Genomic DNA, 13,317 nt, shown 5'->3' with positions numbered 1-13,317 from the left:
CAGAGGCATTTGCAAGTAAGCTGAAAAAAAGATTTTCTATGCTGCATATACATTGCCATTGATCAAGAGCAAAGGATATCTGCAGTAATATGAAGCAAATAATCATGACCTGAATAATGTGCAGAACCTGGCCCCCACAGCCTGATCCAACCTGAACCCAAATGTCTTATTAGAATATTCAGCCAATCTGACCACTCATGCTTGGGTCAGATCGCTAGGCTGTAATATGCCCATGTAGTTAAGACAATAGGAATAAAACAAATTCCTTGTTATTTTTCATCACTCATTTATTTGTATTATTTGTTTTCATGAACAGAATCATGTTTGTTTGAGGGAAGAACGTACAGGGATGGTGAAGATTGGAAACTGACTGCCTGTTCGAAGTGTGTCTGCAACAATGGTGAGGTACAATGCTACACTGCAGAGTGCCAGCCGGTATACTGTAAGAAGGTGAGTGGCATGTTATTGTACTGTACTTAAATAATGTACCTGTATAAATGGTAACTTGTAGCCACCGATTAGACTTTCTGGATTGATGTTCAAGTTCAAGCCGTCTGTATTGTGCCTACAAAAGGGATAGACAGAGTTCCAACCTGTCCATCGTAGGATGTAGCCAATTTTCTACCCTCTCATAGTTGGTGACCTTCTGCACAATGCTGCTTGCCATCTTAGCCTCACTGATCCATTTTATTCAGGTTGGAACCTGAGAACACTCAATTTAGAAGGACAGTGCTTCTGCTACAGAGGCTGAACACATCTTGAATCGAAGTCAAAGGACATTGTTTATGTTTTCAAACTGGTTCCAGAGATATCCTGCAATTCTGGATCTCTTTCTTGTTTAATTGCTCAATCACTTACTCAGCAACTTCTGCAAAATGTTCATTTCTGGGGCCTGATGCCCTTGAGAGAAATGCAAAAAAACTATTGTGCCTGCTTGTTTTCATTAGTGAAGGGCTTGAAAAGATACACTGCATCAGAAAATGACTTCACATAGGCTCTAATTGGCAGTTAGCAGTTTTCCAATTGGCAATCAAATAAGATTAGCCTGGAGTGAAAAGTAGGAAAACGTGCAGCCAGGGAAGTCTTGGTCATGGTCATGTGCAATCAATCGCTGTTGTCTGTTGAATTTTTAAAATATGACTCTTTGATGTTTTCCTCTGAATTATAATTTCAGCAATTGGTAAGTATGTTTGCAAAACGTTTCTAAAATTTCTTAAGACAAAATGATCAAAGATTGAGAACCGAATAAATTAAAATTCCTGATCTGCAGACATCTTGGCATTTTGCATGATGGTGAAAATGAGTGGATAATCAGGGAGAGAGATGAACTGGGAAAGAAGTGCTACCGGGTGAAGAAAGTAAATTGAAAGAGAAGGAGGGCCTTTAGGTATGCTTTGAAGGCAGCTTGAGAGCCAACAAGCTGGTTGGCCAAGTTTATCGACTACCAGAGGAGATAACCGAATAACTGGAGAAGAACCAGCATCTTGAATGAAATTTTATGAACGTAGAGAGCTAATCAAGCCTGGTAAGGATTGGGCTAAAGGCAGAACAGACCTTGGAGTGTGAACCCCTTTGGTTTTGTGGCTTCTCAAGGCTGGAAGAAGGAAAGGCCACAAAGAAATTGCTGGAGAAATATAGCCTTGACCCGATTTTTGAAGAAAATTGAGTTTTCAGCTGTTGAGAGGGAGACTTTTGGACAGAGGTGAGAAATATTTTGAAGGTAAATGAATGTGATGTTAGTGACTGACTGGTTGTCAAAGAGGAAGCTCAGTTCAGTCAGGCTGTGCGTTCAGAGTCTGTACTTGTCGCTCAGCCCGAGGTGGCAGCTCAGAATTAAGGATAGCAGGATGTCAGTCTTGGAGGGCTGATGATGTTGGCTTTAGTTTCCCAACATTAAACAGAAAGTTATTGCTCACGAAAACTGGTTCAAGCCAGCCTTTGGTGAAGCCTTTCATGATTATATCATTAGATGCGTGAATTTATATATAATACTACTTCAATAAAATATGCAACATAACACAGTATGTTTCTTTTTTGACAGTGGAATATAAATTGATTAAAGAAATTGCAAACTAAAGCTGACCTTTATTAAGCTGCTTAAATAAATAATAAGCATTCCCTTTTACACCCCGGTGCCATGGTTAAATATTTCTTGTATCTACAGTGCATTTACCATGTTTTAATTATTGATCCTTTTCTGTTTGCCTGCACTGAGCCATTAAAAAAATATGTTTGATTCTATTTGGAAGTGGAATCATTCCTAATGAGAACAGATGGTTCTATTCATTTGTACAAGCTCTGTTTCTGAACTCCCTCATATTTGACAAGATAGCTTGTAAGTTAATTGCAAAGTTGGTCCTTAGAGCTATAATTGTAAATTTTTAAACGGTTCTCATCCCACAGCCACATTCAGATTTTAATGTTGTTTTGAATAACTTCATTAGGAAAGATGGCTTTGGCTGAGGGAGTGCGCTCAGTGAAGACTTTTGTAGTTGGAGCAGGAGGGAGGCCGAGGGGAGTAAAGGAAGGAGGAGCAGCTCCAGCACACATAAGTGGATCTCCTGCCCAATCTTTCTGGTTTGCACTGCCGATAGTGATGCCTGTATGAAGCACGCAGCTGAAGGACTGCTGATGTCTACAGAGGGAAAGGACTTTTAAATTGTGGTTGAAAAGCAACTATTTTCTCCTGTTGAAAGGAACAACAGTTATACAAAGGAATATTTCATTTGTGAGAGATTCAGTCTTGTATCAGGAATTTATATTTTATCATGGTATATATGTTTCATAAATGTCCCCTAATTCTAAAACAACTAGAGAAATCAATATTAGGTGGCTATGATTCTTCTATATGTTTCAAACACAGTGCCCATACTCACATCAGTACACAGATTGTCTCTGTTCAGCTGAGTAGTGGAGGAACTTTCATTTCTTTTAGAATAGAGTATTTTTGTGAGATTTGGATTTTAAAAAAGCTTATTTTTTTCCCTGTTAGCATCATTTGTTAGACTGCTGTTGGTCTTCATGGGGTGTTCTTTGCAGTATATTGATTTTCTTTCAAAATTAAGGAAGTTTGCATAAACCACTTGCATTAATTGTATCCATATATGGTATCTGAGTTGTTTTTCTTTACCTAAACAGTAATCAATACTTCAAAATAGTAATGCCATTACATGATGATAAGTAAACATCTCAGTGAAAATTGAACTAAAGAATATATATTTGTAAAAACCAATTTTTAGTGGGCTAATGCAAGTGATTCTTCATTGTTCTGGAGTCATCAAGTCAAATTCAGTACAGGGGCTTCGCATAGAACATTGTTAATGCTGGAAAGTAACATAGTCCATTTAAAATAAATGAATTTAGCCAAAGCATTGTTGCCCTGGTGTCAGAAGACAGGAAATAAAGCCATTATAGTAATTGTAATGGCAAAATATATTTAAGGTAAACAATAACTTTGTATTCAGTTATGTGACATAACCAAGTAGTAATTATAAATCAAGAAATACAGGCTACTGTAGTTATCTTGGTACCAACGTTTGCAGTAGTTTAATAACGTAGACTGTAATGCTATATCTATGTTATTTTTTTAGTAGTCTGTTGCATTAGTTGGTGTTTGGGTGAGGTGTCAATGAGAAATCTATCAGGGTCTTCTCTTCTTCCCAGTATTACCTGCAACTGTTGGTTTCTCTTGGGTGATTAACAAGTTAGAAGGAATCAGTGCCAGCCCAAATTCTACATAGACTGTCAGAATGAAAAATCTAATGGGCTAGCTTTCTGTCTGTGCACAGGTAGCACCTTGGGATTCATTCAGAATTCCAAAGTAACTTGTGTTGACCTGTATAGTTGGGTAGAAGAGACTGAGGGTGAATTGTGAAATTATTTACTGTTGCAAATTCTTTTCCATAATAAATTCCAGTTATTATATCTTGCTAACACATCTTATGTTATGAAATTTGCTGGAAAATGTCAACATTTCCTCCTGTATGTTTGGAATTACTATGTTTGCAGCATGCTTGTTGCTGGAATTTAGCCAACGGTGCTCTGACATTGAACTCCTTGTAGACTCTCCAGTCTACAGTCCCCAGTGGCGGAATGTTAGTTTGTTGAAATTTCCTAATACTTTGGATGAGGAGTCAGTGATAAGACCTGGTTAAGGAACAGCAGTTCCATTCATTTCAATGGAGAGAACTGGCTTAAAGGGACACAGTATTAGGGAATTTATATTCTTTAATTAATTTAGTTTATTTGAAAACACTTTTAAAGCATTATAAAGATTTAAGTATTTTAATAGTTTTGCTTTTAAGAAGTATTAAGTACTTTAATCATTCGTTTTTTTTGATTTTTAATAGTTTGGAATATTTTTGAATGTTACAAGCATATTTTTGTCAGCAGCTAAGATAGGTGAGAGGGAACGATGAGGCAGCTTTGTAGCTTGTCAATGTTTCTTCTGCGGCTTCAAGGGCTGGACTTGCTCCCTCCCACTCCTGTGATGGGAGTATATTATGCCATGTAGTATCAGGACAGTTCGGCGTTCAAATTGACACTGGTGGATCTGGGATAGATCATACCTGTCACAAAAGTCAATGGCCAGCACATTGGAACTTACTGCTGGCAGCAAGTTCTGGCCCATAGTTTTCTAAATTAACATCGGCCCTTAAAATATCACTTTTTTTCCTGAGCTTTGGGCCTTCTAGTTCTGCACTGGCACATCTTACCTGTTGCTTAGTCTGCAATGTATGCTCCAGCCATTAAAACTGTTAATTTACATCATGTGATATAAATCGATGCTTTTCTGAGAGATGCACTTGACTTAAGTGAACATTCAACTAGAATCCAAGCGGTTAAAATGTTACACATGTAAACTCTGACTGTTTTATCCCCTTTAAATAATTTTATAAATAATTGTAAGGGTTTACTGCTGGCCATGATGTAAACAATGGCTGCTTTTCTCTAAATGCCATACCTGAGATAGAGACATTCTCAGAATTTTCCACAATATTCTCAAAAGATGAATGACATACACTGTTCTTGTAAGGGAAGTATGGCAACACAAGAACATAACATAATAACATAAAAATACTAATTAAACTGCTGTTCCACAAGAATTTTGCAGGATGGACTGCTAAAAGTCTTCCGAATCTAGATAGCATTAACACTCAAGGCTTTTGGAAACTTCCATTGAGTTTATGGTGGACAATGAAGAGAAGCCCACAGAAAATTAAACTCACAGGCCAGGCAACCCTGTGTTACAGCTATGGAAATTTGCCCTTACAGAATTCATAAATTGCTACTGAAAAATTTTGAGATATGAAATAAAATGTGCTCTCGTGGAATTTATGTGGGGAAAAAATAAATCAACAAACAATTTATTCTTTTGTCAATTTGCATTTCTTGACGCATGTGCAGATAATGCAGCTTTGCATTATGGGAAGTCGCGAGATGGCCTATTTTCCAAGGAGGCAACCCCCCCCCCTCCCCCCCCCCCCAATGCTGGAATTATCTGTAGTTAATACAAAGGGAATTAGAAGAGGAGATCTGCTTTTGTTTCCCACATCTTCTCACTGCAAAATACAGGGATGAATTAGCAAGAGCACAATGGTCCAGTCTGATGTGTCAGCATTTATGTGCAGAGTCAAATGTGCTTGTAAAATAGGATTTGGTGATCATAAAAATACATTTATGAACAAACTTTCCAATATAAGCCAGAACGATTAGAGTAAAGGATTTAATATTTAGATTGGAGCCTGCATCAGCAGGATGGGTGGAGGTGAAACCAAAACTTTTCTTAATTGATCAACAGTCATGAACCCAATTTGAATTTAATTGCCTGAAATTCCTGTTATTGTCATTTGGAATTTTAAATACTAATAAATGAGAACTTTATCAATGGTGCATCCATCCAGGGCTGCTAATTTATGTTTTTTTTAATCTCCACTAACTGTAGGATGAAGATGTGGTATTGCAGATTGGAAAGTGCTGTCCTGAATGTCTGCCAAAATCCTGTTCATTGGCAGGGAAGGAGTATGAGGTAACCTTGAAGCTGAACTGCAAGTTTTGGTTTTTACGAGTTAAGATCCAGCTTTTGATCATGAGCCCAGTTCCAAGTCAGACAACATGATAAGCCAGTCTTTGATGTCTTGCGGCTTTGTTTGCTGTTTTAACAGTGCTTAGAATCAATTTTTTTTTATTTATTCCTTTGCTTGTACCAATTCCCTTACCTTAACTTGTAGAATATATCTAATAGGATATTATGAAGTGATAAGTAAAGGATTGGCTGCTTTTGAACCCTGACTGAAATATTTGCTGATGAATGTCATTTGTTGTGTGATTTCAGGCAGCTCTTCAAAGAAACTTTTTTATTGCTTTACAGATTTCTGATTTAGCCTTGAATTTTGTAGCAAGTTAATTGCATGGAATAGAAGTTTGTCAGTTTTGTTTTCTCCTTAAGGGCAGTGTGTATGTCCTGGTTCTAACAGTTTGTTAGTTTCCTACACATCCCTGAAATGTTTGCAAGTCCGCTTGTGAAAGTATACAGCCTTTTCAGAAATGTGTCCTTTCAATGTAGCCTCTTGTCACTTCAGTGGTGATGATCGCCAACCTGATTTGAACGAGGCACAGCCCCATGATATTACAATAATCCTTTTAATTCTGTGTCCAGAGTAGACTTCCATTGTGCTAAAAAATATTCAGTTTTTTAAAAAGGTTGCTTCATATATTCAAGGATTTCATTGGAAACAACTTTCCCTGTTTATTCTGTTCTGGAGAAATGCCAGATTATTTAAAGAAGCAGTTTTTAATGAACATCACTCTTGCGAACTAGGACATCTCAGATACTAAAATAAACTAACTGGAAGGGTGTTGCAGCAATGCTAGCAACAATGATTAACATTTTCACAATTCAGATGTTTCTAAACACTTTCAGAGATATCTGTGAGAAAAAGCGTCTAAAAATATCTTTTTTGCACTCGACTGGTTGCTTATCAATTGGGAACAAGTAATAAAATTGTTAACACTATCAGATCACTCTAATAGCCAGATAATAAGAGGTCATTACATTCTGTTTAATTACACCACAAAGGATTCTGGTGAAATACAGGTTGAGTATCTCTCTTGACAAGCTGGTCTTTGTTTTTGCAGCATGGTGACCAGTGGAAAAAGAATGAATGCATCAGTTGTATATGTGACCGTGGTGAAATCAGATGTTATACGCAGACGTGCCCCTCACTGAGTTGTGAAAAGGTAATGGCAGGTTACTCACACGGAGGAAGTCACAGAATGCAACATTTGTGGGACATCACGGAGTAGATTTTTATGTTCTTTCACCCCAGTTCAGGAGAGAAAGAAGACCTGCCCACTGGAGAGCTTTCCAAATTTTCAGGCATGCAATCCCCACACAATGACATCTCTCAAGCCATTCAACATCCCCCAACCCAGGAAAGGGATGATCTATTTTTGTATGTGTCAGTAGAGTTCAATATTTATGTGAATTAGGAAGTCTGGTGACGATTTCCTCAAGGTGGTATGTGGAAGAGGGGTGTGCTGGCTCCCCAGATGTGCTTCTTGGTAATGAGTTCCAACACAAATCTCATTGGCATCGTTTAAGCTTCTACTAAAACTGCAGCAGCTGGGTCCGAGATCTCCCATCTCAAGGAACTTCCCTGAGCTGATCGTATATTAGTCCTCGGCCAGAAAATATAACAACTTGAACATACTTTATTTACACTATTAACTGTATTTTCCCACTGTGTGTGTTTATTAGTAATTAAAAGTGAATTAATTGAATCTGAGTGATGAGGTCAGATTGGTTTCATAGGTGAACAGCTAGCTCCAACATTGATGAATGTTGTTCACTTTAGTTTGCTGCTGTCTTGGTTTTGATTCTGAGAAATCTGTGTCTTTACATCACATCCTTGAACTTAAGCTGCTAAAACTTTCCCCCTGTAAGCATGAAAACCTCAGTTGATGAGTGTGTAGCTAGTTTAAGGAAAAGCAAAAGAAGTAACAGATGGTGGAAATCTAGAACAAAAACACAAAGTGCTAGAAATACTCAGCAGATCAGACAGCATCTGTGGAGTAAGAAACAGCCTGTTTCCCTCTTCACAGGCGCTGCCTGACTTGCTGAGTATTTCCAGCATTTTCTGTTTTAATTGCTGGTTTAAGGATTATGCATTTACAGTATATGAAGAGTTGAATTACAGTTGCTAATCTTTTTGAATCTAGCCTAAGGCAGTTTTTTAGCTCACCAACCATGACAGTCATTTGAACAAAAGACAAATATGTATTTCAACCTTAGTTTAATCAGTTAAGAGCAGCGATGACAATTAAATATATGGGGGTTTTACATAGGAAACACTGATTATATGACTTTAAGCACAATCTTCACATTTGCATCATGCAATTATGTGTTTTGTCAGAAGCGTGCATAGCAGAAGGGTGTGTCATAATGATTGAGGGATGTGTTTTGGCTGTGAGCAACTTTAAGCATTCCCACCTGTTGTTTGATATGGCTAACCCAGCAGATGGACCTATTGTAAATGAAGAACAATAATACTTTAAGGACTTTCAAAACATTCCATGCCCTCACCTGTCCAGGTATTGCAGATGCAGTGAATTTGTGTGTTTGGGTGGTAACTTCATACAGGTTTATGTGTTAGATTTTGGAGAGGTTTATTCCACTCCCTGAGGTTTGTGAGTTTCTATCCTTCGGCGAGGTCTGTGGCACAAAGAATGCTGCAATTCAATCCGCTCAAGTGTTTTGCTTATCTTGTTTCACCCTGCAGTATCAAACTAACCCAAGGGTATGAAGTATAAAAGGGAAAAGCATTTTTACACAAGTGTTTGAAATGACATAAAGGGAGGAAGATTTGGCATTCTTTCTAAGAAGCATTTTTGATTAAAATGCTCATATACACAAGAGTTCTTATTTAGGAAAATATGAGCATTTTTAAGTCAATGCTAACCATAATTAATAGTAGCTTCCATTTCTTAGTGCTGGATTATCAATTGGTACATAGAATTTGCTGGAGGTAACAACTTTAAATGCTTGCTTGTGGCTTGCAAATATACACAATATTGTTCCAAGTAGCAGCTGTAAAGCAATAAATACAATTTATTATATTTATATAAATATTGTATTGTATTTTAATTGTATTTTAAATATTTTATTGTATTTATATAAATACATTTTATTGTATTTATGCTTTCACGTAAAGATAACAACAATATAACAATGATTAACATTTTTTAGCTGCAAGTCAGAGTACCTAATAGTCAAATTTAATGTGAACATTTTTCTGTCATTCATAAACTTAAGATCCATTAACTGAAATTAGTTTTATATGTATTAAAATAAAACTTAGTTGCAATGTATTTCCAAATTATTTTTGCATCTAACAAAATAAGAGTCAAGAAAGCCAATGCATTCGGGTATGTTTGGTCAAGTGGAATGCTAGAATGTCTCAAACTTCAACTGCTCTAGGTTTATTCCTTGCTTGCTGAATTTTGTGGGCCTTGGAAAACTCAACAGCTAAAGGGATGAGTTTGCAGGCCTCAAGCAGTCAAGTGGTTTTCCTGCATTGCTTGGGGAAGATGGAGATGTACCTCATCCCAGTTCCACAAGCTGGCATATAAATCACTCCCAAACTGAGTCCCTGTCCAACCTCTCCAACCTGTAATCTCCTCTTTCCCTTCCTGTTTTTAAACTTTATTTATACAGCATGGTAACAGGCCCTTCCGGCCCAACGAGTCCGCGCCGCCCTTTTAAACCCATGTTAACCTACCTGTACATCTTTAGAATGTGGGAGGAAATTGGAGCACCCGGAGGAAACCCACGCAGACATGGGGAGAACGTATGAACTCCTTACAGACAGCGACGGGAATCGAACCCCGATCGATGGCGCTGTAATAGCATCACGCTAACCGCTACACTACTGTGCTGCCCTGAACCTCGTTCTTTCTGATTCCTGGTTACCCCTTTGCTCTCCAGCTATGGCCTGGTGTCCAAGGAGGTCACAAGATCACAAGAGCAAGGAGCAGAAGTAGGCCATTCGGCCAGTTGGGTCTGCTCCATGAGCTAAACTAAACTATTCCCATCTAGCCCCAATTTCCGGCCTTTTCCCCATACCCCTTGATACCTTGACTAATTAGATACCCATCAATCTCCTCCTTAACTACCCCCAGTGATCTGGCCTCCACAGCTGTACGTGGCAAAGAATTCCATAAATCCATGACCCTCTGGCTAAAGAAATTTCTCCTCATTTCTGTTCTAAACGGTTACCGTCTAATTCTAAGACTGTGCCCTCTAGTCCTGGAATCACCCACCAAGGGAAACAGCTTAGCCACATCTATACTCTGTCTAGTCCTTTCAGCATTCGAAATGTTTCTATGAGGTCCCCTCTCATTCTTCTGTACTCCAGTGAGTACAGTCCAAGAGCCGACAAACGCTCATCGTAAGAGGTGCTTTCACTGAACTTGGAATGACCTGGTCTTCCAGTTTCTCAAAACTATACTTTCTTCTTCCTCCCTGCGTGAAAACTCCTCCAGATGCCAAACAAATCTAATTTTCATACCCTATTTCATTATTTTTATGTCCACAGGGGCAGAATAAAGTCAAAAGATTTGGACGCTGCTGTGAGGAATGTGTGTCTGGAAAGGGACATTGCCAGTATGAAGGTGTCATCAGGTATCATGGAGAGATGTGGAATGTGACTGGCTGCGAGTTCTGTATGTGCGAGAGAGGACAGGTGCTCTGCCAAATGGTGGAGTGTGCCAGGGTGGAGTGCTCGTGGGTAAGGAACTCCCTCTGCCTGTGTTGTTGAAAAATGATGGCGTGGCTCCATTTCTTCTGTGAATTTGAATGACTTGCTCGAAATAGTCAGATGCTGAGTTCAGTTCTTCTACAACTATCTTCACATCATAGAATTAATCATGCTGCATGTAGGGTGGACTGCTGAATAGTTCAAATAGAAGTTGCTGAAGATAATTGGTACCATGCTGTCTAATTTGAGTTAAAGAAAAAGTAATTACTTTTCACCTATTCCAAGTTCTGATTGATTTTGAAGCAAAATTTGCCCTTCTCCTCCCAGCCATCTTCACATAATTTAAGTTAATAAGTATTGGCATTTCAAGTTTAGTGCTTTCTGCCCATAGGAGGGAATATTAGATAGGCAGAAGTTGCTATTGTTTGGAAACCCTACTGAGACCATAGATACAGAATGAAAGTAGAAAGCATCTCCCTATTGTTAGATCTGTAGAAGTATAGAAGAATGGCTATGTTATGTATTGATCTCGTACAAGGTCTTTACTACAAAAATGTAACAATTACATTAGATTTTCATTTTACAAAATGTGAACATTGGCAGCATATTACATGTCCTTAGTTCCTCCAGAACCTTGAATGTAGAGGATTGGTGATAGTAGTCTCATTGAAAGTCAGCGGGAGATGGTTAAAGTCTCTCTTGTTGGTGATGCTTAATGCTATACACTTGAATGGTGTAAATTTTATTTTATTTGCTGGATGTTGTCCAAGTCTTACTGCAACAAGTTGTAAATGGAACTGAACCCTGTGCAAACATCAGTGAACGTTTCCACTTCTAATTTTACCTTAGGGGGACAGTCATTGGAGATGGTTGTGCTGACTCTGCCCTAACCAATTACCACAGCAATTTAATAACAGCCTGATTGTTAGATTGAGAGTAGGGGAATGGAAAGAAGTTGAAAATATGCACATAAAGCCTGAATGGAAACATTGATAAAAAGTTCAGTAACTAATGTGTGTAACATAATTAATTTTAAAAAATATTCTGAAATATTTACTTCTCAATGAGATCTGTTTTTCGCTGCTCCTCCATTAAAAATCCAATTTTAGGCAAAAAGATTTAATGCAATAGATCAAAGGGTATAAAGAATTCTATCCAGCAGCCATTTTTTATTGATTTCTGTGCCATTAGGTGACACAGGTGCAGTGATTTTAGCTTAGCTTATCCTTTTCAATCTTCACTTTGTTTACCAAAAGTATGAGCAAACAACAAAAGGAAATGTTTGCAATTATATAATGTTATTTGTATCCTGATGATACTGTACAGCAGAGAGTTGCTTTGTTTCTATAGCTCAGTTCTTGCATTGAGATCAGTGCTTCTGGATTTCAGAAGTGGAGGGCTTTTATATTGTGTGTTTAGTGTTGCAAATGAGGGGCAAATTCCATCCATGTTTATCCTTGGTTTTAATATCATCTTGTGGACTTGGGGTGGAAATGCTTCAAATTAACAATCATTATTTATTACTAACGAAGGTACTTCATACCCAACACTCCAATAATTATAAGATTGGTATCAATTATTCTTACAAGCAACAAGTTCATGGTCCCTCAGTGTTCTCACGCAGACAACATTGTGCCTTTAACTTCTCACGTTAGTCTTAACAAAACCACTGAGTTTTTGAAGTGCACTGTTGAACCTCAAACAGTTAATTGACTAAAGTAAACCTTGAGTTACTGGATAAGCGCATCATTAGAACATGCAATCATGTAGACCATGTGCCTGATCCTTTCGAACTTGCTCATTAGCAATATTATCTCTTTTATTGTTCCCATTACCATTTCACACACTTGGCCAACCATGGCTGACTTTCAGAATTTTTGTTACCTTATCTCTTTAGAATTTTATAATGAAGGCCTACTCTTTATTGACACTCCCAGCACCTCCAGAAGATAACTGGGCATGTATCCAAGAATTAAAATTCTATTCTTAGTTCATCCCACACTTCTTTTACTCGTATCTCTGCATATCCAGAGAGTGAGTTAGCATAGTTTAACTTGTGCTGCTACCATAAACTATCCTGTCTATATGCTAATGACAATCCTACCTAACATACTGACCCTTTACTTCATTGGTGAAACAGGGGTTCCAGAACCCAGGACCCAGTATGTACATGAATGTGCTCCCTTCTAAGTCTTCATATACCCACTCTGATGGTAATTGTGGTAATTACCTTATTTGACTAAACCTTTGTAATCATCTGCAGGGTGAAGAATTGCTACATTTGCCTGGAAAATGCTGTCCTGAATGCGTGCCGGTTGCCAGTTACTGTGTTTATAAGAATCAAGGCATGGAGGTGGGTCCCACTCAATGAACACAGTGTGCTCAAAAATATAATCAAATGGGGGATGTTTTAGTGGTGCCCACAGTTACAAGCATATGCAATAACTAGTCATGGTAAAACACATTTAATAAAGGAACAATTGGGTTACTTTGCTAAATCAAATACGTCGAAGAAGTGACTGCTTTCCAAATGCACAGATTTTTTTTGTAGCCTGCTAAA

The 13,317-nt window shown here is 38.0% G+C and overlaps 1 protein-coding gene across 1 annotated transcript in view; it reads left to right on the top strand.

The window, feature by feature from the left end:
- The window catches only part of fras1 (Fraser extracellular matrix complex subunit 1), a 397,669-nt gene that overhangs the window by 172,265 nt on the left and 212,087 nt on the right, over window positions 1–13,317 (top strand). Inside the window, exons 6-10 of the mRNA XM_052040656.1 lie at window positions 317–450; window positions 5,945–6,028; window positions 7,138–7,239; window positions 10,596–10,787; window positions 13,021–13,110. Of these exons, the coding sequence (XP_051896616.1) occupies window positions 317–450; window positions 5,945–6,028; window positions 7,138–7,239; window positions 10,596–10,787; window positions 13,021–13,110 (602 nt within the window). The remainder of the gene's footprint in view (window positions 1–316; window positions 451–5,944; window positions 6,029–7,137; window positions 7,240–10,595; window positions 10,788–13,020; window positions 13,111–13,317) is intronic.

Source organism: Pristis pectinata, chromosome 2 (genome assembly GCF_009764475.1).
Source record: "Pristis pectinata isolate sPriPec2 chromosome 2, sPriPec2.1.pri, whole genome shotgun sequence".
Classification (NCBI taxonomy): Eukaryota; Metazoa; Chordata; class Chondrichthyes; order Rhinopristiformes; family Pristidae; genus Pristis; species Pristis pectinata.
Note: the sequence above shows the minus strand (reverse complement) of the source record. Positions and strands in the feature narration are given on the sequence as shown.